Source organism: Mesocricetus auratus, unplaced genomic scaffold, assembly GCF_017639785.1.
Source record: "Mesocricetus auratus isolate SY011 unplaced genomic scaffold, BCM_Maur_2.0 Super-Scaffold_15014, whole genome shotgun sequence".
NCBI classification, from domain to species: domain Eukaryota; kingdom Metazoa; phylum Chordata; class Mammalia; order Rodentia; family Cricetidae; genus Mesocricetus; species Mesocricetus auratus.
Genome location: NW_024429186.1, coordinates 64,086,878 through 64,110,967, shown reverse-complemented (window position 1 = coordinate 64,110,967; position 24,090 = coordinate 64,086,878). Strand labels below are relative to the sequence as shown.

General features: G+C 39.6%; 1 protein-coding gene across 4 annotated transcripts in view; it reads right to left on the bottom strand.

Moving 5' to 3' along the window:
• The window catches only part of Hectd1 (HECT domain E3 ubiquitin protein ligase 1), an 88,668-nt gene that overhangs the window by 45,335 nt on the left and 19,243 nt on the right, over window positions 1–24,090 (bottom strand). For all 4 annotated transcript variants that reach the window (XM_040743117.1, XM_040743120.1, XM_040743118.1 and 1 more), the window contains exons 4-18: window positions 22,471–22,698; window positions 21,236–21,517; window positions 20,867–21,137; window positions 19,654–19,730; window positions 19,474–19,572; window positions 18,098–18,212; window positions 17,298–17,472; window positions 14,809–14,947; window positions 14,492–14,662; window positions 9,880–10,102; window positions 8,898–9,161; window positions 8,710–8,786; window positions 4,400–4,534; window positions 2,610–2,756; window positions 953–1,047 (exon numbers count right to left, since the gene is read on the bottom strand). In XM_040743117.1, the coding sequence (XP_040599051.1) occupies window positions 953–1,047; window positions 2,610–2,756; window positions 4,400–4,534; window positions 8,710–8,786; window positions 8,898–9,161; window positions 9,880–10,102; window positions 14,492–14,662; window positions 14,809–14,947; window positions 17,298–17,472; window positions 18,098–18,212; window positions 19,474–19,572; window positions 19,654–19,730; window positions 20,867–21,137; window positions 21,236–21,517; window positions 22,471–22,698 (2,498 nt within the window). The remainder of the gene's footprint in view (window positions 1–952; window positions 1,048–2,609; window positions 2,757–4,399; window positions 4,535–8,709; window positions 8,787–8,897; window positions 9,162–9,879; window positions 10,103–14,491; window positions 14,663–14,808; window positions 14,948–17,297; window positions 17,473–18,097; window positions 18,213–19,473; window positions 19,573–19,653; window positions 19,731–20,866; window positions 21,138–21,235; window positions 21,518–22,470; window positions 22,699–24,090) is intronic.

Here is a 24,090-nt window from a genome sequence, read left to right as displayed (position 1 = left end):
ATTTTCTTCTGCCAAATTCAAACAACGCTGGGCGTTGTTGGCGCACGCCTTTAATCCCAGCACTCAGGAGGCAGAGGCAGGCGGATCTCTGTGAGTTCGAGGCCAGCCTGGTCTACAAGAGCTAATTCCAGGACAGCCTCCAAAGCCACAGAGAAACCCTGTCTCGAAAAACCAAAAAAAAAAAAAAAAAAAAAAACAAAACAAACAAAAAAAACACACAGATTCAAACAACATTTCAATTTTTTTTTGTTTGAACTTAACAAGCTACTTTCCCTTTGAATTATGTCTGGCAGGGGATCCCCAGTTGATCGGGTCCCTGAAGGGACCGAAGCTGTCGGTGATGTAGCTGGCGATGAAATGAAATCACCCGCTCTCTTGGAGGGAAGAGGAAGCACCTCATACCTGCTAGGTGCTCGGTGCTCCTCCCCTCTGTGTGACAGTCCAGGGACCACTGTCTGCTGCAGCTCACACAAGGCATTTCAGCCTGAGAAGGTAAAGCTTCTGAAGTCCCTGTGTCCCACATACCATCTGTATACCTTGGTGCTAGCTCTGTTACCCTCTGTGTGACAGTCCAGGGACCACTGTCTGCTGCAGCTCACACAAGGCATTTCAGCCTGAGAAGGTAAAGTCCCTGTGTCCCACACACCATCTGTATACCTTGGTGCTAGCTCTGTTACCCTATGTTTGCATCTTCTGCATGATTCTGTTTTCTTATGAATAAGGAAAGATTTTTATAACTGTAATAGTGGGTGTTACAAGATTAAAAATTGATGTCAACTGCTGTTCAAAAAAAATATATAATTCCCTTTGTGTGTATAAACACAGGGTTACTTAAAGGAAGTACCCAGGTATGCAAAGAGTACAAGCATCAAAGTAAGGAAGTTAGGGGCTTATTCTGTGTTGGCGCACATGACAAACATGACAGCACTCACTCCCCGTCTCTGGAGCTTACCTTTCGTCATCTTCACTTTCACTAAAGGCTGTTTTGAAGACATTTATTCTTTCTACCAGTTGACTACAATCTTGCTTCATATCCAAATCTATGCTCTAAAGAAAAACAAAAAGTAGATAAAATAAAAGTGCATTTATAGATTTTATTGCAATTCATCAAAAGAGTATAAAGACAAGAATACTTTAAATTATCAGTACAATTTCACTGAACTCATTACTCATTTAGTCTTTCAATTAAAAAAAAAAATTCCCTGTGTGCCTAGTAGGCAGTGATTGACATGCAGGTGTTTCTCCTAAACTAAAGTCATACAGGAGTCACCAATCATGCTACTATCTTAGTTTTCCAAAGAGGCCCAGTGACTTTAGATTGTATGAGAATCAATATTTCCATTTTCACGGTACCATGGCTCCATAGATACTAATAAATGATATATTATCGATTGCTACTTTAATTTCAGTAAATGGAAATACAAATGATAAAATTTATGATTATGAGATCCACTGAAGTTAAAGACTTTAAGAAAAGATTAACTTTTTTTTTTCGAGACAGGGTTTCTCTGTATTGTTTTGGAGGCTGTCCTGGAACTTGCTCTGTAGACCAGGCTGGCCTCGAACTCACAGAGATCCACCTGCCTCTGACTCCCGAGTGCTGGGATTAAAGGCATGCGCCACCAACGCCCGGCAGAAAAGATTAACTTTATCACCAAATCAAAATTAAAAATTTAAGCTGAGCCCGGTGGTGGTGGCGGCGGCGGCAGCAGCGGCGGCAGCACACACCTTTAATTCCAGAAGAGAGGCAGAGGCAGGCAGATCTCTGAGTTCTAGGCCAGCATGGTATACAGAGTGTGTTACAGAACAGCCAGGGCTACACAGAGAAGCCCTGTCCCAAAAAGCCGGAAAAGGGAAGAAAGGTTAAGATGAAAGGGGCTGGAGAGAAGGTGAGAAGCTGAGAGCACTGGCGGCCCCCAGGGGACCGCATTCTACTCCCCCCGCCCACCCGCACTCTATTCCCAGCGCCCACACTGTGGCTCACTGCAATTCCAGGGGCTCCAAGGCCCTTTCTGCCCCGCGTGGGCACTGCATGCATACATGCAGGCAAAACACCCATACACATAAATTATAGAGTAAGACTTAAGACGCTCAAGTTAAAAGAGTAAAATGGCAAGTAGAACTGAAATAAATGTTTTTCTTCACTGAAATAGAGAAAATGCTTTTAATAACCAGAGATACAGTAGACTAAGTGTAAGAGAAATACATGATTGTTACTAAGTGGTTAAATGATCACATTATGCTTTCTTACACTGCTTTACAAAGTGACTTCAAGCATATGACTCAAGTCCTAAGTTACTCTTTTTTATCTAAGTGCTGGAGAAATAGGAACATCAAATAAGAATATTAACTCTTGGCTAATGTGTTTATGCAGTGACATCTTCACTAAAATAAAACTGTAGAAGTTAAAATCAAATAGGTTCAAATACGTCATTCAATTGGCATAATATAATGATGTAACTTCAAGGTGAGTAATTAGCAATATTAACATTTACTTACTTTTAAAATATTTCTTGAGTATTTATTTAAAACCAATCAACCAAAAGCATAACCACAAACACTTTTTGAAACTTTACTAAGATTTGTTTTCTAATACAAAATAAACTTACATTGTTTAAAACAGTAAGAAGTGCTTGAACTAACCCACTACTACACATTTCATATGGTGAAATTGTGTTCTCATCCTTCAGAAGTACAATTAGGTTTTCTAAAGCTGTCTTCATTAAATCTCGCCAAGTGTTTTCACCTTCAATACACTGAAAGAAAAACATAATCAAGACAATGTTAAAAAGACAACAAAACAAAAAACATAGCCCTTAGAAAACAACATGTAACACCAATCACTATGAAAATGGATTAAAATTACACTAGATTAAAGCTCATGTATCCAAAGCAAATCATTACTACTAAGCTAGCAATATTTGTTTGTAAAAAGCACACTCTACACTGGATTATGTGTGGGGTGGTTAGAGAGCTCATGTGTGCTGGGCCTGTAGAGCCAGCCCCTAGGACAGCAAACCTCCCCAGAGATAGGGTTCCCGGTGATTGTGAGCTATGTAACTCATGTGCTAGGAACCAAACCCAGATCTTCTGCAAAAGCAGTATATACTCTTTTTCCCTGTTTTGTTTTCTTTTTTTTCAAACAAGGTTTCTCTGTGTACCCTTGGCCGTCCTAGAACCAGCTCTATAGACCAAGCTGTCCTGTCCTCTGCTTCCCAAGTGTAGGATTAAAGGCGTGTGCCACCACCACTCTTAACCACCAAGCTATACCTCTCCAGCCCTAATACTTGAGCTACAGAATTCCTGTTCAATTCTGCTATGTCACAGGACTTCTGTTGAACCCTGATTACCGCAATACTGCAAAGCAGTCACAGAAAAATGTGGAAATAAGTAAGCATAGCTATGTGCAATCAAACCATTTCATAGACAGTGAAATTTTATCTTCATATAATTTTCATGTAGCATAAAAGATTCCCTCTTTTTGACCTTTGGTTTTGTTTTGTTAAGATAGGGTTTCTCAGTGTTGCCTTGGCTGTCCTGGAACTACCTCTGTAGACTAAGCCTGCCTCTGCCTCCCAAATGTCTTTTTGACTATTTAACAACATAAAAATTGGTGTCTGGAGAGATGGTTCAAGTGCTCTTAACCTGGGACCTGGGTTCACTTCCCAGCACCTATATGGTGGTGAATAACCATGCATAAATCCAGTTCCAGGATTCCTACAAGCACTTTAACATGAAGGTAAGACACTCATACACATAAAATAAAATATATTTTAAAAATTTAAACATAAAAATTTCTCTTGCCTCATAAAACCATATTGAACTGGGTATAAGAACAAATTTGGTTTGAGGGATATACCTTTCTGACTCTTACTTATTACCCAAAACAGAAAACACATGAGGTGAGGAGCCCATAACACAAACTAAATCCATTGTCCATCTCAAAATCAAGAGATTGAGACCAAGCATACAAACCTATAAACCCCAGCACTAGGGAAACTAATATAAGAAACTTATGAGTTCAAGGTTATCATGATGCACACAGGCACAGTTGATCTCGAAAAAGGAAAAAGGGAAGTCAGGCATGGTGGTGCAGGCCAGTAATCTCAGCACTTCAGAGCCCGTGGTCAGGGGACCTCCTAAAGTTTGAAGGCAGCCAGGAGAGCAAGGTACACAGAGGCCTTGAGTAGAATAGATAAAGGCAGGGGCTACAGAGACTCAGGTTCAGCTCCTGGCACTCACATAGTGGTTCACACCCATTGGTAATGCCAGATCAGGGGGTTTTCCTGCCTTTTTCTGGCCACTGATGCACCAAACACGTACTTGGTATACAGACATGTAGGCAAAACACGCAAACACATGCAACAAAATAATCTGAAAACAAAAGAGCTTAACGTACTTGTCTATTTGTATGAAGCTCCCAAGATGACTCTAACTGAGTTGCTATATTTCTGAGTGTTACCACTACTCCACGAGGCATGCTTTCAACAGCTTTAAAGTGGTCGTCATACAAATCTCGAGCCATAGTTCGTACCTGCCGAAATAAGCAAAGAAATTATAAATCCCACTAGAATATCAACCTTACCAACTCTTCGGTTCACTCATCTATCTGTCTATCTCTCTCAGGCACTCACTCACAAACCTTTAGGAATTATGGCATTTGAGGCTATATATATAGCTCAGCAGTCTGCCTTACATGAATATACAAAGTTCAGTCTCCACCATCACCATAAAACCATAACAAAAAAGATTTCTGTCCCATATCAACTTCTACATTATGTTATTATTCTCACTCACATATTCTAACTGCTGAAAAGATACTCTAATACATTTTAAATGTTTACTAAAATTATCTCTTTAAAATATTCAACAGTACCCTTTTCAAAATAAAAGTAACTTATTCATGGATAACCAATTAGAAATACAAATAATATCACTCCCTCAGCCCAATAAGAGAAAAATCAAACCACTCATAATTCTAACAATCAAAGCTTACCGTTTTAACATTCTTCTTAACAAGCTTTTAGATATTACTACATATCATATATACACAGATTTTACCATGAGAAGGCATGATCTGCCAGATGGGTGGTAATGAAACTTGCTGGGAGAACAGCCCATACAAAGGTCTGATAAATTTTAATACGTGACACTATTCAGAGTCCTACTGTTGAATAGTTTTACAGATTCTGTAAATTAACTTTAATGAAACAAGTATTTATTTGTATAATTAACTAATGCAAATTTAGGGTTGCCCTAATTTGATTTTAATTATAACTCTAATGCAACACAAAATAAAATATCGTTGAAGTACTTCAAGTACTGGAAAGACACTTCAAAGATTAAGAGTACACATTGCCCTTGCAGAGGACCTGACTTCGGTTCCCAGCATTGACACTGAGTGATCTGATGCCCTTTTCCGGCCTCCATGAGAATCCCCAAAACACACAGGTGGTACACACACACATCCCACATACACCAAATACATCCCTCTTTTTTTCTAAACACGCCCTGGCTGGCTTCAAATTCACAGAGATCCATATGCCTCTGTCTGCTGAGTGCTGGGATTAAAGACATGCACCAACATACCAGGCTTAGAATCTTTGAAAGTACTTAATCCCTTTCCATTCTATTTTGGTATGACTTTCTACATTAAAACATAGCAAAACCTAAATTACACTACCTAAAAAGTATTAATAAATAAATCTGAGGTTAGAACTAATAGTTAAAATTACCTTTGCCTAAAATAAATATATTTTGCTGTTACATGCCAAAGAATAGCCAACTGGTTACTAACTTGACAATTTATAATCAAGGAATTGTGTGGCTCACGTCTATAAACCCAGTATATCAAGAGGCTGAAGCACAAGACCCGCCAAGAGTTCACACTTGTGATAGAGAAGGCCTTGCCTCAAAAGGCAAAGAACAGAATTTAGGAAGGAAGTAAATAAGCCAATCAACAACTAGGATGAATGTCTGCCTAACATAGCATAAAACTCTGGGTTAGATCCTCAGGAAAAAGAAAGGGGGAGGGGGAGTGAGGCATTAATCCTGTCTAACTTTAAGAGACCAGAAATGTAGGACTGAGACAGTCTTCTCACTGACTGAAGTTAGTTGTGAATCTTGATGTAACTGGTGGATACACCTCACAAGCCATCATTAACGCCATCATATGAAAGGCTGGGGACATGGCTCAGATGTACAGCATCATCACGCCTGCACAAGGCCACCCTCCACCCTTGCCACTGAAAACAACAATGTTGTAGGAACTTATCTCCACATGGGACATAAGAATTGGTTCTGGTTTTTACAATGCTGGGGATTATTCCCAGGGCCCCAGACATGTTAGGCAAATGCTTTAACACATATCCTTAAGGAAGACTTGGGTCCTACCCTCAGGATAACTCATGAATATGCAAAATTTCCAGAAACCAGAAAGTTCTAACTGTGAGCAGTTTCTGGTTAAAAACATTTCCACACATTTCAAAATGTATAGACTTTTATTGGGTATAAAAACGGTTTTTGGAGCCGGGCGGTGGTAGCTTACACCTTTAATCCCAGCACACATGGCATTGCTACAGTCAAACAAAACACTGAAACAATACACATAAAATACCTTTTAACAGAACTACACAAAAGTAAGATTCTATGAGCCAACTCACAAAACGTGAATGGTGAATGCTGCATTCATTTCAAATTCCATTTAGTGTCTAGTAGATATCCTGAGTCAGGTATTTAGCCTGCCTTCCTTCCTTTCTTTTTTCTTTTTTTTCTTTTCTTTTGGTTTTTCAAGACTCACAGAAATCCGCCTGCCTCTACCTTCTGAGTGCTGTCATCAAAGGTGTGCACCACCCGGCTCCTTTTTTCTTTTAAGACAGAGTCTAACTATATAGCCCTGGCTTCCTGGAACTCACAATGAAAAAGATGCTACCTTCAAACGCAGAGCTCTGCCTGCCTCTACTTCCCAAGTACTGGGATTAAAAGTATAAGACACCACTCCCTGAGAGTAAGCTATTTCTTTCTGAGGTGTTTCAAATATATCCTGAATTGAAAGTAATAAAGCACCTTGGGCTCTTTTAAAAAACACACACAGAAGCAACCACAGAATGTTCACGAAGCTACTGATTTATTTATCCATTGATAGTGTGCGCGTGTAGGTGTGCAGGTCAGAGAACAACTTGTGAAGACTTGGTCCTTGCCTTGTACCATGTGAGTCTTGGAGTCCGCAGGTTTGCCAACAGGCACTTTTATCTACTATGCCATCTTGATGGCTCTAGATTCATCTTTAAAAACTGAGGAAAACTCTTCTAAAATTTATAGTGGGAAATGGCTCCAGGAAAACTCACAACATCGACAACAAAACCTGAAGAATGAGTATCGTGTTTTGTTTGTGGTAGTTTTGTGTGTTTGGAAACAGGGTCTTGTGATGCAGCCAGCCTAGCCTGGCTTCAAACTTGCTATAAAGATCTGGAACTCACCCTACCTCACCTATAGATGAGTCACTATGTCCCACCATTAGTGTTGTTATTCTTAAAAATATTTTCTTTGCTCCAACTAAAACTCGTTATTTTAAGTTCTCTTCCCTAGTCTTAAATAGCTGCAAACACTTTATTTTAAAGGTATTGCATACTGGCACAGGCCTTTAAACCCAGCATGTAGGAAGACAGAGGCACGCGAATCTTCAGCCTCGTCTACATAGTCAGTTCCAAGCTAGCTATATAGTAAAACCACAGTATAACCATTATAGTAAGATACAAGTATCTGTCACTAGAAAATGTTCAATCTGAGACAATTTTAATTTTCTTTTTAATATGACAAATGCAAGAACAAGGCATAAAAAAGAAAAGGAGAACTCCACTGGTCTTATTTTACTTATTGATTGTTTGCAGTACTGGGGATTCAACTATCCCCAACCCTCTTTTTTGCTTTTTTGCAACAGGCTGGCCTCAAACACACTCTGTAGCCCAGGCATGCCTTGAATTTGTTAATCTTCCTGCTTCAGTCTCCTGAGTAGCTAGGATACAGGCCTATGCCACTAGACTTGACAACTAGCCGTGCTTTCAAAAAACAATGCATATCTCATAAATACAATTTTAAAATTCTATGGTTTTTTTACGATAATGTGCTTGTGTCTGGTGCCTTGGTTTGGGCTTGTTTTGTGAGTGGTGCTAGGAACCCAGTTAGATGAACGCTCCACACTATACTTCTAGGCTCTTTATCACTAAAGTCTGACATTCACCTAAGTCAGCCACTGTGTCAAGCACTAAAACTATCTGAATCCAGAAGCAAGCAGTGAAGCTACACCATCACGAAGTATTACACTGGGATTAGGAAGTAAAATCATCGTCTTTTAGATTACTGCTTAGCGTGGGTGTGTACGTGGAGCTCATGAGGAGACAACTCTTGGAACTTGGGACTTTCCTTCCAGCGTTTTTGAGTTTCCTGGATCAAACCAAGGTTGTTAGGTTTGACAGCAAACACCCTTGCCCACTGAGTCATCTCCCTGACCCATAAAATTAAAAATATTAAACAACTAAAGTTTCATTCTTTCCTTTCCAATTTTCATTGCTTTTAATGTTGGTGCATATATATAAACTAAACATAATATTGTACAAAATAATTAACAAAGGGATGCTTAATCTTTCCAATGCCTATCAGCTGTTTCTGAAAAGTTTCTAGTCAGCATGAAAAAGGGGGTAAACACACTACCTTTTGCTTTGTTTTTTCCAATTTGGATTTTAATTTTCTGCCTCTTTTGCCAGTCCAGCCAGTCACAAACTCTGAACCTGGGGGAGAAGGGACGGCAAACAATGTCAAAGAACATTGCCCAGAACACATTGTGTTACTCTCCAACATATACACTCTTTCTCACTGCGGAACTAGCACTGCACACTTACCCAGAGATGTTTCTGCAGTAAATGAATGCTTAGTTCCTCTGTTAGATTCAAATACAAAACCAGGCAAGTCTTCTTTTAGTATTGTAGCTTGCTGACCATCAGAGTTATGAATAGCAATTTCTCCTTCTTTCAGGCATGTTAATGACCAGTTCCCCACTGTAAGTTTCGTGGGTCCTGGTGCAGACAGTACGGGTTGACTTGAAGTAGACGGCTTTACTTGACCTCGGGCTCTTTGCAACTTCTCTAAGAATTCACTTCTGCTTTCTATAAAGATAAAATATAGGTTTTTTTAAAAAAGAATCTATCCTTTTAAATATGCTAGATTATGGAAACCTTTTACAAAGCAAGCATTAACAGAGTTTTACTCTTTAGCATCCTGACTCACCTGACCTACACAGGTTCAGGCTTAAAGCAACTCTACAGACATCTTTTTTTTTTTAAACACAAATGAGGCTACTGACAATAAAACATAACAAGACATCTACATACCTATGAAATTTACTATTTCATAACAAAAGAAAGATTTATCTGAAAGACTGACAAGATTAAAAGTAGCACATAAAATAAAATAAAAAGCTATTTGTGAGCTGGGCAGTTGACGGTGCTCACCTTTAATCCCAGCACTCTGGAGGAAAAGGAACCACTCAGTGAGTTCAAGGCTAGCCTGGTCTACAGAGTAAGATCCAGGACTATACAGTGAAGCCCTATCTGGCTCTTGTGAGGTATTTTCCTTTGAAGCAGGGCTTTTAGATATTCCAGGCTGTTCGCTAACTCTCTAAGTAACTGAGGATAGTATTGAACACCCAATCATCTTGCCTCTACTTCTCAAATGCTGGGATTACAGACATATACTGCCATGCCCAGCCATAGTACAGTAATTTTCTCTATTAAAAAAAAATTCCCAACAACTGAGACAAAACTGAGAGTCATAAAACCAAGATGTAGAAGCTAGGAAAATCCTTTAATTGGAACAAAGTCTTACCTGAACTATCAGATCCACCTTCAGGACTACCACTTGAATACATGGTGGCAAGTTTTCCATCCAAGATAAATCTGAACCATCCATTACTGCCATTAGATAATTCCAAAGCTGCAGCATCACTCCAAATATATAAGCAGTCCCTTCCCCTAATAATTGACCAGTCTCTCCAATGATACGGTTTACCTTGCTGCAACTCTTTAGCATCTTCCTGTGGTTCATCTTCCTAAAGGTGTAGAAGGATCCGATGAAATGTGTGAAATAATTTCATTTCGAATATTCACAAGTATTTAAGAAACAAGAATAGGAACCAGATTTATAATTAAAACATAATACTTAGTTGTATGTAGTTCAACATATATTGTAATCAACATATATTATAACATATATTGTAATTACCTCTTAACTAAATCTTAAATAATGTCTTAAAATAGTAATTCTATAAATTGTATGGTGGTAAAAGTCAATGAATTAGAGCTTTATATTAATGCTCTAAGTAATCTACTCTACATCTCTAGCTTATAACCCAAAGAAGAGGAAGCTTACGTGGAACTATAAGTATACAGATATGACACAGTCAACACAAGTTTTCTCAAATTAAGCTCCTTGGATAAAGAAAATGTCATATACACATACACTGGTACACTACTCAGTTATAAAAATAAAGAGAATGAAACCCATTACTACATGGATCATGCTAGAGAGCACAGTAGGGTAAGAGAAAGAGAGTGACACAGATGAATGAATGCACACGCTGACGCACATGTGGAAGTTGAAACAGTGTATCTATCTCTTGGAAGAAGAGACTAAGGAGGAAGGGGAAGAGGGACTGGGAACACTGTCAAGCTGGGCGGTAGGCAGAAAACATGGTTGTTCTTCACTGCACAGCAGAGTAACCACAGTCTACAGCCAGTTACTGGGTCAAAAGGAACCTGAAGGGCCACAACACACACAAATACCCAATGTTTGAGACAGCAATGCTAACCAACCCAATTTGATCATCACACACTGCACTTACTAACCATCTTTCTCATGCTGTGTCCAGCAATGTATAATTATGTGCCAGTTAAATATTAAAAATAAAGGAAAGTCCCAAGGCCCAGTTCTTAGCCAGGTAAATCAAAACCATCATTTCTGACAACGGGTCTTCTATAGCCACAACTGGCCTCAAACTCTAGGTATCCAAGGACGACCTTAAACTCCCAGCTTAGAAAGTGTTTTTAAAGAACTGAAATAAAAGTAACTTGTAACCACTTTTTAGTATAGCCTAAGAGCCACAAACTCTAACTGTCATACGGAAAATGAGAACAGGCCTGGTGACATGGCTCAGCAGGCAAAGGCTCCTGTTGCCTGACAACCTAGAACCATCTGTTGGAAGAAGAGAACCAACCTCTCAAAGTTGTCCTCTAACTTCCAGACATTAGTGTCCTCATTCAAATAAACACACCATACACATACATGCATACATGTGACACATGCCTGTAACACACCCTCGGGAGGCAGAAGCAGGAAGATCGTTAGTTTAAGGACAGCCTATATTACAAAGGAAGTTCAAAGTCAGCCTGAGCTGCATACTAAGATGCTCTGTCAAGAAACCAAGGGCGGGGCTGGAGAGATGATTCAGAGGTTAATAACACTGGCTGCTCTTCCAGAGGTTCTGAGTTCAATTCCCAGCGACCTCATGGTGGCTCACAACTAAATACAGTGGGATCTGATGCCCTCTTCTGGCATAAAGGCATACATGAAGATAGAGCTCTCGTACATAAAATAAATAAACAAAATCTTTTTTAAAAGGAAAGCAAGTCAGGAGCCAAGGGCTGAGGGCCAGTGAGATGGTTCAGTGAGAAAGGCACTGTGAGAACCAGCCTGCCAGCCTGAGTTCAGTCCCTGAACCCACGTGGAAGGAGGAGAGGATTCAAGGGCTGAGAAGCAGCTCACTGGCCTCTCTGGCAGTCACGACACCTTGGGTGCTGAAGCACAGCTCTGGAAGAGCTCCTGGACAACAACTCAAATCTGATTAGCAATCCTGTAGAAAGACACTTAGCTCTTACATTAGAGATGCAGAGAAGTGATTAGAATAGGCAGGAACCGCCCACCCAAAATGAGGCATGATGGCGTCTGGGTGACACCAGCTAAAAACTCAGTGCTCATACACAACCTCGTATTTGCTCAGTGCATATGGTCGGATTCTGTAGGTCCTTTTTATGAACTCTGTCCTAGGACAGAGACAATTTTCATTTTCTTGAAGTATCATGAAGGATTGCATTACCTGTTGTTCACAAGAAACTTCGCACCATATATCTTGTCTTATGTTAAGTTGCTCACCATGGAGACAGTGGCTTTGAAAGGCTTGGTTCTTATTAGTTCATTGTGATTTGGAGCAGAAAGTATGTATATGTTGCATGTATGTGCACACATGCATGTGTAGAAAGACACTAGATGTCAACCTTGTGTTCATGAGGAACATCTACCTTATTAACTTAAAACTAGGTCTTTATTGTGCATGTATGTGGGGTGGGGAGTATTGTGTGTGACTGTGTGTGGAGGATTCAGAGGACAACTTCATAGAGTTGCTCTCTTTTCACCTTTAAGTGACTTGTAGAGGCTGAATTCAGGTCAGCAGGCCTGTCACAAGAGCTTTTACCTGCGGAATTATCTTTCTTCTTACCTCCTGCGGAACCATCTTGCCTGGCCTGCCCTGACTTTTCAAGACAGGTCTCTTACAGGACCCTGGGACTCTCAGTGCTACCGCTGGAGTGGCAGGCCAGTGCCATCTTCACCTGCCAATGTGTTATGCCCAGCCTTATGAGTGTGTGGGCTCTGGGGTTGCACTCACTTCCTCATGATTGTGTGGCAGACATTTTCCTGAGCATGTTTGAGGCATTTAACCCAACTGGACTCGGCAGAAACAGAATTCAGGATTCGGGAATTAAGTGGCAAAAGATCTACAAAAACATACAGTGTGGCTTCCTCTGGTTACTAGGAATACTCACGGATAGGATGACGGCCTATAATAAGATTAGCAAACAAAGACTGCAAAGCCATACACTGAAAACTTTCCAGAGATCAAACAAGGTGCCAAGTTATAAGGGACATCCTAGTCAGCTATGGGAACTCTCACAGGAACCAAGAAAGCCAGTAAATATCAAACATAAAAATTAGTTAGGAGTCACAGGGGAAAACTTCCTCAGAATGGAAGCTACTCCAGAACTACTCTAATGAGGATTAAAAACAAGCCTGAAAGTAACTTCATTTGTTCTAACAATAACAGACTATATATTCCTTCAGGAAAATCAGAAAACCCAGCACTCAATATTTACAGTGTGTAGTATTCAATAAAAAAATTACTAAACAAAAGCTGGGTACTTTAATCCCAGCACTTAGGAATAGAGGCAGACAAATCTCTGTGAGTTTGAGGCCATTCTGCTTTACATAGTGGGTTTTAGGCTTGACAGGGCTGCATAGTGAGACCCTGTTTTAAAACAAAAACAAACACAAACCAAACCAAACCAAACAAACAAAAACCAACAAAGAGCACCTAAACAAATAAGCATGAAAATATGACCCATAATAAGGGTAAAGGTCAGTGAACAGAAAGAAATTAGGAAATAAGAACTTACAGAGCTATAAACGAGATTGAAGAAAGTATTATAGCTGTCGCCAAAGTTTAAGGAGGGCTAGAAAGATGACCCAGAGGTTAAGAGGACTTGATGCTCTGTCAGAGGACCAAGGTTAGTGACCCAGTGTCTACATGGCAGTTTACAACCATCCAAAAGCAGTTCTAAGGGATCCAGCACCCTCTTCTAGGGTATCCATAGACACACAAAGCACATACATACATACATACATACATACATACATACATACATACATGCATGCATGCATGCTAGTCATACACATAAATTTTTAAAATTCTTTAAAAAGAAGAGGTTCATTCTGATGTTCCAGAGACAGCGATCATTATGGTGAGAAACTGAAAGGAAAGAGGAAACGTAGAGGGCCAGCGAAGAGATGGTTCAGCAGGTAAAGGTGCCTGCCACCAAGTCTGACCCCTGAGCTCAAGCCCTGGTCAAATCTAGCCGAGAAGAACTGGCTCCTCAAAGTTGGGACATCCTTAGCTGTCTTGGAACTCGCTATGTAGACCAGGCTGGTCTTGAACTCAGAGATCAGCCAGCCTCTGCCTCCCAAGTACTGAGATTAAAGGCATGCACCACCACTGCCCGGCTTCTAATATTTTTAAATGTACATACGCAGTCTGGCTGTGGTGGCGTATGCCTGTAACTTCCGAACTTACACAGAGAACTGGAGGCTATGTGAGATCCAAAAGAAATTTACACAAACAAAAGTATCTACAAAAATGATAAAGCAAATGGGGCAAAGCATTATCAACTAATAGATATGACAGGAATTCTGATTTTCTTTCATTATATTTGGAACCTTGTCCTAAATTTAAAATTATAAAGGAAAATTGGCCAGATATATATGAAGTGCTATTTTATATTTCAATTATATTTTTATATTACAATTATATATATTTGTCACAAACCATCCTAAGTTAAACATGTATGTCCTTAAAACAAACCCTGTTCTCAGCACTACAATTAGGACCACTCACTTTTTCAGGTTTTGATTCCTCTTCATTCTCATCATCAGAAGAAGGACCTGCCAAAGCTGATACTTTGCTGATTACACCAAGTCTGGCTAGCTGATCTAAAAAAATATCACCACCTTTATCTACTAAATCCCTTATGATCTGCAAAGCTAGCAAGTGGCCGTCATCGTCGTCCTGGGGAGGAAAAAGGAGGAGCGCATGAGAACAGCAAAGTCAAGGAAAAAGACAAAACACTTCAGTCCCCTAGACAGACACTACGTGAATGATTTACAGTTACTAACAAGTCTCCAAAGCTAAGAGATCTCAAGACAGAAACGAACCTCTTGATCAAGGACAGTTGCAGTGATTTCCACTAGTGTTGTGGGCAAATTGTGACCAACATCAGAATCACAAACTTCTTTCAACAGTGCTTCAGAACAAAAATGAATCATTTTTCGGATTAAAGCAAGACTGGCTTTCCTTAAGGAGGGAAAAAAGATTGTTATGAAACCAAAAGACTCAATTTAGATAAATATTCAGCTATACATTAGTAACAACTTATGTATCCAACAATTTAAAGTACTAATGAAAAGCAAACACTTAAGAACACCAAAAAACTTAAGACTATCCTATCACAACCGTTTGTTTACTGTTTGGGTAATATATTATGTTAATCAAAACTAATCATCCTTAAAATAATCTTGCTAAATGCTATTTTATATTAATTTAATCAGCTTGGCTGCTGGCACAGCATCCTAACTTTAGAAAGTGAAGTAAAAAGCATGCAGATACCCCCCCCTCTCTCTTTCTCTCTCTCTCCTCCCTCCCATTATGAGGTAGGAATTCTTTCACATAATTTAAAACTCTTTTAAACCATACAACAAACCACAGGAACTAGGTTTTATTATCTCGGTTTTACAAAGAACACAGAGATAATAAATCAGTCCAAACTTACTTATCTCTATCAGTATACTACTGTATTTTTATATATATATATATATATATTTTATACTTACAAACTTCCTACTTAGCACTACTTTTTAAGTTAAGTTCACTTAAAAGTATTTCTCTACTATATTAAAGATAGTATCTTTGGGTATGGAGAGATAGCTCAGTGGTTAAGAGCACTGACTGTTCTTCCAGAGGGCCCAGGTTCAATTCCCAGGACCCACATGGCAGCTCACAACTGTCTATAACTCCAAGATCCAACAGCCTCACAAACATGCATGCAAAACACCAGTGCACATAAAAGAAATTTTTAAAAAATAGCATCATTTTGGAGAAAACATATTTTTTCCTTTTATAGGGATTCATGTGTCTAAGCACTTAGAACACTTCATGTGGACTAAATGCACATGAGGACGGCCTCCACACGTGCAAACTGATTTAAAAGGCTGAAAGCCAGGTGTGGCGGTTCACATCTATGGTCCCACAGCACGCGGGAGTCAAAGGCAAGACAGCTGCAATCTGAGACGAGCCTGGGTACCACAAAAGTAGGACAGCATCATTTTAGTGAAGACACGCTCTACAGACAGGGGCACTACTTTGCCAGATGCACATGACAGGGTTAGTATGTAGAATATACAAAAGAAGACAACCTAAACATGAGAAAAAACTCAACTAAAAATGAGCATGGACTTGTGTAGAGGGATCTAAGATCAAAAACCAAATACCTAAGTGGACATGTTAAAGGGGAAACAATTATTCAGTGTTAGTAGGAATGCAAACTTTGTGTGGCAGTTCCTCAGGAAGACAGAAACATCTATCACACACATCCAGCTGTACTATACCTGGGCATATACCCAAAGAACTCTATATCCTACTCTAGTGATAACATGCTCATTCATGTTTATTGTTGTTCTAAACTGCATACATGTCCATCAACTAGTGAGTGGATAATGGAAATGTGGTACATATACACAATGGAATATTATTCAGTTACCCCCCCCAAAATGAAACTCACAGAACTGTCAACAATCATGAGTGAGATAACCCTGACCAAAAAGACACCTGACACGTGTGTTCTCATTTGCAGACACTAGCTTTAAGACTATTAACTTTCAAACATTTTTCTCTTAAACCAGAAGCCAAGAATGGTGGTACAAAAGTTTTGATCCCAGCCCTTGTAAGAGGTATATTGGGGAATATTACTTTAACTATGGAAAGATGTGCTAAATGTGTTTGTGTTGCATTTGTTGATTTATGGAAAGGTGTGCTGTTGTTTCATTCTGTTTGCATACCTAACTGGTCTAATAAAAAGCTGACTAGCCAATAGCTAGGCAGTGGATGGGCAGGTGGGGCTGGTAGGTAGAGACAATGAATAAGAGAAGAGGATGAGAGGAGATAATGAGAGAAAAAGAGAGGGGAACACCCAGGGCCGGCCAGCCACCAGCCAGCTAAACACGGAGTAGGACACACAAAGGAAAGAAAGGTAAAAAAAAAAAAAAAAAAAAAAAGCCTGAGGTGAAACAGTCGAAGAGAAACAGATTAAAGTAAGTTATAAAAGCTAGCAAGAAACAAGCATAAGCCAAGGCCAGGCATTCATAACTACTGCTAAGTCTCAGATGGTGGCCAAAATGAAACCCAGCTACAGAGGCAGGTAGATCTCAGCAAGTTCAGGGCCAGCCTGGTCTACAAAGTAAGTTCTACATCAGTCAGGACTAATAATGAGACCCTATTTCAAAATATAAAGTAAATAAACCAGAAGAAAGGATGACATTCGCACTTCCAACCTAGTATATATTACTATATTTTTTAAAATAAATTACAGATCCTTCTGAAAAACGAGATATCGCAGCATCAGTTTAATTTAAGCACTATGAATGGTTACCTTATTGAAGGCAACATAGTTTGCTGAAATGTTTGTGCAAACACAGGCAATAACCTCTTCAAGTATATTGGTGCCATTTCTGGGTCTCCTTTGGGTTCATTACATTCTTCTTCATCTTTGTTTGTATCTTTCTTCTTCTTGTCATCCCCTTTATTAACTGGGCACATCCAATCACCTACAAAGTATTATTTGTTTAAATGTGTTTTCATATACAATGTCCTTCAAACAAAAATATTAACATATGCTTGCTTTAAGCTAAATTACCTAGGAAACAGAGTTCAATTCTCAGCACTACAAACAAAAAAGCCCTACATACTCTGAAAAATTAAAAATGGTCAAATATTCTAGCTTCATGGCTTCTAATTATTCTTTATATGACAGCCTCAAATCTTTTAAATTCAGATTTATTTTTTCATTCTGGACTTACACAACTAGTCTCATGAACACATGATAGGGGCCAGAGAAATCCCTGTTTAAGAACATTGCTCTTTCAGAGGACCTGAGTTCAGTCCCTAGGACTCTTGTCAGGCAGCTCCCACCCCTACAATTCAACTCCAGGATCTGATTTCTGACTGCCACAGGCACCGCATTCACATGCACAGACACATGCACATTCACATCATCAAAACAATAACAACTATATCTTTTTTAAGGGCACAGAACAGTAAGATGCTGAAGGTTTTATCCACTGCCTACACACACACACACACCAATGGTTCGTTTCTACAGTGCTGCTACGTCTGTGGGAAGGAGTGATCAGCAAGCGCAGGTTGCCTACGAGGAAAGGACTCACAACTCACCTGGAGACTGAAGAATAGCTACTACTTCACTGTGGCCTCTTTCTCGAGCTTTATCCAATGGCGTTTTCCCATCTTCATCTCTTAGATCCGGATTGGCACCATGCCGCAAGAGAGTCTTATGAAGAAAAGGGTTTAATTTACACTCAACTCCATCGTTGAAGATTTTCCCTCGATGGAGAGATGTTGGGCAGTTAAAAACACTTGCTCTTACAGAGGACCTAGGTAAGGCTCCCACAACAACATGTGGCTCATAACCACCCAAGTCTAGTTACAGAGATCCTATTCCCTCTTCTGACCTACAACAGCTCCTGAACACTCAAGCACACATAGACACACAAAATTAAAAAACAAACCAAAAAAAATTTTAAAGGCTCTCCAGAGCTGGGTAGTAGTGGCACATGCCTTTAACTCAGCACTTGGGAGGCAGAGGCAGCAGGATCTCTGAGTTTGCAGCCAGGTTGGTCTACAAAGTAAGTTCCAGGAAAGTCAAGACTACTCAGAGAAACCCTTGTCTCAAAAAGCAAAAAACAAACAAACAAAAATCAATTAAACAGATCCTAATACAAACCTCACCCTGTACCTATCACCTTAAGAGCAGATACTCGTACCTCAAAGTTATACATAAAGGTCACTCGATTTGTGCAGGCAATACTTGACAACACAGTAGTGAGTATGAAACTAAGCCTGTCTGCACATCTGGTAGCTCTCTGCTTTGTTTTCTCCTTACCAGTATTCTGCCTAACGTTTGCTTCTGTGGTGGTTATATTTGCCTAGCAAGCACACCTGTGGCTGTGAAAATAGTATATATAACAAAAAGAAAAAGAAAACCCCCAGTTACTGATATACTAGATTCATGTATGTCTTTTAAACAATCCAGTATTACCTTACACGGAGTAATCAGGAAAATATAAAAACTCAAAATGTTTTAGTGAAATAAAACATTTTATGAGTTAAAAAATTTTTCACTTGGTTATTTACTACCCCTAAATCTCAATCTGTCACTTCTCCCTTTACAAAAGTACTACTCAGTTTATGACCTGTCAATCAATCTCAGAATTTCCTATACAATGCCAATTACCAATTCTTTGACCAAAAATGCATCAAGATCTGTCTCTTTCCTCCCACTAAACATGTTATGACCTCAGGGTGAGGCAACTGAATCACAATGGCTCAAATACTTTTTGTTTGTTTGGTTTTTTTTTGGTTTTTTAAGACAGGGTTTCTCTATATTGTTTTGGAGGCTGTACTGGAACTCGCTCTGTAGACCAGGCAGGCCTCAAACTCACAGAATCAGCCTGCCTCTGCATCCCGAGTGCTGGGATTAAAGGCGTCTCAAAAAGCAAACAAAAACAACCAAAAAAAACCCTGAATTTTACCTTTGCTACTTGAGGTCTTCCAAAACACGCAGCATAATGTAATGATGATGACCTTTGGCCTCTATTAACATCAGCACCTCTCTCACAAAGAAATTCTACCTGTAATAAGATAAAGAACCACAAAGTTGCTCTATTAATACTTTAACACCTAAATTAAAACATCACCTTTTATTAGCTTACCATTTCCTGAGTTCCAAACGCAGAGGCCCAGTTTAATAGAGTCTGACCCACATCATCCATAAAATTGACTTCAAAGGCTGAAAGTTAACAAAACAGAAAAATCTTTTATTTTTAAGGCCAATAAAATACCACTCAACTTTTCTAAATATTCTGATTCCTATGAATATTTTATTAAGTACAGAAATGAGATATTTTGCATATTGGCGTCAACTATAAAGTAGTAAATAACCAACAACCCTAAGGTCAGCTAAGAAAAAGTATTATAAAAGTTTAAATCAGTCCAGGCAAATAGCACACACCCATAACAAGCCCTGCCAGCACTCATGAGGCAGAGGCAAGAGAATCACTGGGCGTTTATGCCAGTCTAGTCTACGTTGTCAAGGTCTAGCCTGGTAGGAGCCACAGTGTAAAACTGCTGAGAAATGGAGCAGGACAGACAGGGGCATTGAATTAGAAGAACTACATGGTTTTAAACATTCAAAATAAAAATGATGAGGGTGGAAAAGAGTATGACTCCTCTGAGAAGCTCACATCCACCTTCGCGTGCATCGTACCTTCTTCTTGGGTGCCTTTCTCTTAAACTTAGTACTTAAAATCTGTACTCAAATTCCACAGCAAGGGCCAGAGAGATGCCACAGAGGTTAAGAGTACTTGCTGTGCTTGCTAAAAACCAAGGTTCAATTCCCAGCACCTATGGAGGGGCTCACAACCACCTAAACCCCAGTCCTGAGAAATCCAACTTCTGATTTCTTAGGGCACCAGCGCACACACAGTGCACATATACACATGAAGGCAAACACCCACATACATAAAATAAAAACAAAAAAAAAAAAAAAAAAAAAAAGAACTGGTCAGGAATCTTTCCCTCAGGTGACAAAATGGGTAAATTTCCGACTTTACAGACATTTAACAAATTCCCTCAGCAAACATGTACTCAAGCATTACCATACACCAGGCTGATAATTACGCAACTACACAGAATCTTGCCCAAACAGTAAGAACTAGAAATCGCCTATGATTCCTTATCGTACGACATTTATTTATTCTTTTGTTTGTTTATGTGTTTTGTTTATGATAGGGTTTCTTTGTATAATAGCTCTGGCTGTCCTGGAACTCTGTAGACCAGGCTGGCCTCGAACTCATAGAGATCTACTAAAGGTGTGCACCACCACACCTGACTATGGTTTTTATATTTAAGAGAAAAATTTCTGACCTCCTGTGTCAATTGCATCTATGAGTGCATCAGTATCTTTACTTCGAATACAGTCTATAAGCTGCCGATGGGAGCGTTCTCCAGAACTATCCAATCTCCGGAGTCCTGGGATTCTGCCCGTAGATCCAGCACTAGACTTGGGCAAGGCCTTTCGTCCTTCAAATAATAGCACCAAGAGGAGGTCAACCAACCGCATGGTATCGAGCACACATCTCTCATCACCCTGTAATGCACTTTCAATGGAATCTGGAAGCTCTGACCTCAGAAGATCCTAAAAAAGAGAACGGGAGAAAAACACGTAGTAACTGCATTATACAAAAACACTTTTTCTGAAAGGTTAAAAAGCAAAAGATCTAAAAGCATTCTTACGTGTGTGACTAGTGGAGAGCCTCTGCAAAGTGTTGAGAGAAGACTTACAATTGTTGACACCTGGTTACTCAACTTGGAATCTGCGGACGTAGAGGGGGCTCCTGTGGTGCTGCGACTTGGTTTGCAAGCTGAAGATGGCCCTGACACAGTACCACCAGCAGCTGCCATTCGTGATAAAAGCTCTTCCGTTAATCCATGCTTGGCCAATGGAGCTGGATCCACTCCACGACGAGTAAATCGGTCAGCTAGTGATGCAAAACAGCGCAGAGCTCCATCTGAAACCTAATTGCATAGGAACAAAGAAGATAAAACTCCTCCAGAGAGCTGGCAGCAAGTCGTTTCAACACAGGCACCAAATGGAAGGGGGACGGAGCAATATGGGAAAGCACACACTGTCAAGATCAAATGACAGCTCCACATCCCCTTATCATTACAATCTGAGAAAATCATGAACCTGTCGGAGGCCTGGGTCCTCATCTATACAACAGTTTAATAATGCTACCTAGGATGTAAACAGACAGCAAAAACACCAAAATATAAACTGTTATTATGTACAACTTTGCCAAGATAATCTATGAATGTAAGGTGAGGTAATATCTAAATAGAAAAAAGGCCATGAAAACTTTACTTTAGCTGGGCAGTGGTGGCGCACGCCTTTAATCCCAGCACTCAGGAGGCAGAGGCAGGTGGATCTCTGTGAGTTCGAGGCCAGCCTGGTCTACAAGAGCTAGTTCCAGGACAGCCTCCAAAGCCACAGAGAAACCCTGTCTCGAGAAAAAAAAAAAAAAAAAAAAAACCCAACCTCCAAAAACAAACTTTAGATTTTTTAAAGTATAGAAATTCAACAAAACCTTACAAATAATATTATATAGACACTAGGTTATTTGCTTTGGTAAAATCTAGCCTATTGTTTTCAGTAAATAATGCACTAAGTGAACAAAATGTCACTGAATACAAATACAGCTCTAAGGAAGGCTATCTCTATAACATAGTATGTAGACAAACAAGGTCAGACTCAAAGAGATCTACTTGTCTCTGCTTTGTGAGTGGTTAGGATTTTAAAGGCCTGCACCACCATGCACACCTTAAAACACATTTTACTGCCGAGAGCTTTTATGTGTAGAAATACTAGAGAAGCAAATCATGTGAAAAGTTCAAACTATAATGTATCACAGTTCTAAACAGTTATAAAATCCTATTTGAAAGCCTCAGTGTCTACAAAACAATTTACTTACCTGATGATCTTCATGTTTTAATAAACTAGATAGAGACTCTACACAGATTTCTAAAGAAGAATCTTGAGGTTCCATTTTGCCACAGAGTCTTGACACTACAGCCATCGCAGAGTGTAAGGTGTCTTTATGAACCAGGTGTCCACTGTCACGAATGAAGGTAAGAACACAATTCAAACCCCCAGCCTCAAAGACTGCTCCTGACTCACGAGTGCATATCAGTTCCAACACCTACAACAGTGACACAAAATTAACAGAGGAAAGCCACACGAATTTTAACTTGTCAGAGTCACAGAAAGCATAATAAGCCCTTCAAATTCAATAGCTGCAGTCCAAACGGTAAAGTAAAACAGTGAAAATAAATTTTCTATCAACCTAATTTTTATGTAACCCAATATATAGAGTGCATAATAAATGCAACCTATAATCAATGAAAAATGATTGATATGAGCCAGGTAGGGTAGTACAAGCCTCTCATGTTAGCTAGCACTTAGGAAACTCAGGCAGAAGGATCGGGAACTCAAAACCATCCTTGGCTGCACAGTGAGGACAAAGCTAACCTAAGCTAGATGGGGAAAGGAGAGAAAGAAAAGACTGAAATGATCAATAAAATCAAATGCCACTCACCAGGATCCAAGTTTAGAACTGTAAAGAACTGATATCATGGTGACCTTTTCCTGTTTGTTTTAACTCAGGAGAGTTAAACTAACACAACCCTGATTTCAGTGGGCTTAGAAAATACACCTTTTGCTACTCTTTCTGGGAACTGGCTATTCCAGGAAGACAGGTAAATTGAAATCAATTGTCAAACGAGGGTCTCAGACTGTTTTTGGTTGAGAGAGAGAGGAGAGAGAGGAGAGGAGGGAGGGAGGGAGGGGAGGGAGAGAGAGAGAGAGAGAGAGAGAGAGAGAGAGAGAGAGAGAGAGAGAGAGAGAGAGAGAGAGAGAGAGAGAGAAAGAGAGTGAGTTGCTGTTTTTGAAGTGGCAAACTACTAGTAATAGGAGTTTACAATATATACCTTCCAATGCTACAAAATACGAATTACACAAGAAATGAAATGGCATATTATCTTCACAAATAAAGTTTTCAGAAGGAAATTAGAGGCAGGTAGATCTCTGTGGTTTTTGAGGCCAGCTAGGGCTACACTGTGGAACCCTGCTTCAAAACAGACAATCAGAAAGAGAGAGAGAGAGCAGTCACAACCAAACGCCAAATGCATAACAACTACAAGCAAGACAATGACTCAAAAATACAAAATAAAAAACAATCTAAACATGTTCACTAAGTATTTCTAACAAACTGCTGACTTGGTACTGCGCATATAAGTGTACACATGTTGGCTAGAATGCAGGTGCCCACAGGGATCAGAAATATTACATCTTCCCAGAGCCAGAGTTACAGGTAGCTATAAGACACCCAACATGGCTACTCAGAACAGGTTTTCTGCAAGAAAAGTTCTCTTAACTGCTAAACCACCTTTGTAGCCCCCAAAAACAGTTTACTATAGAGACAACAGCAAAATGGATGAGTCCATGGGTCCTAAAACCAGACTTCCTAAGATGCAAATCTTGGCTTTGTCACCACTACCTGCTCAATATACTGATTTTTCATATCTGTAAAATA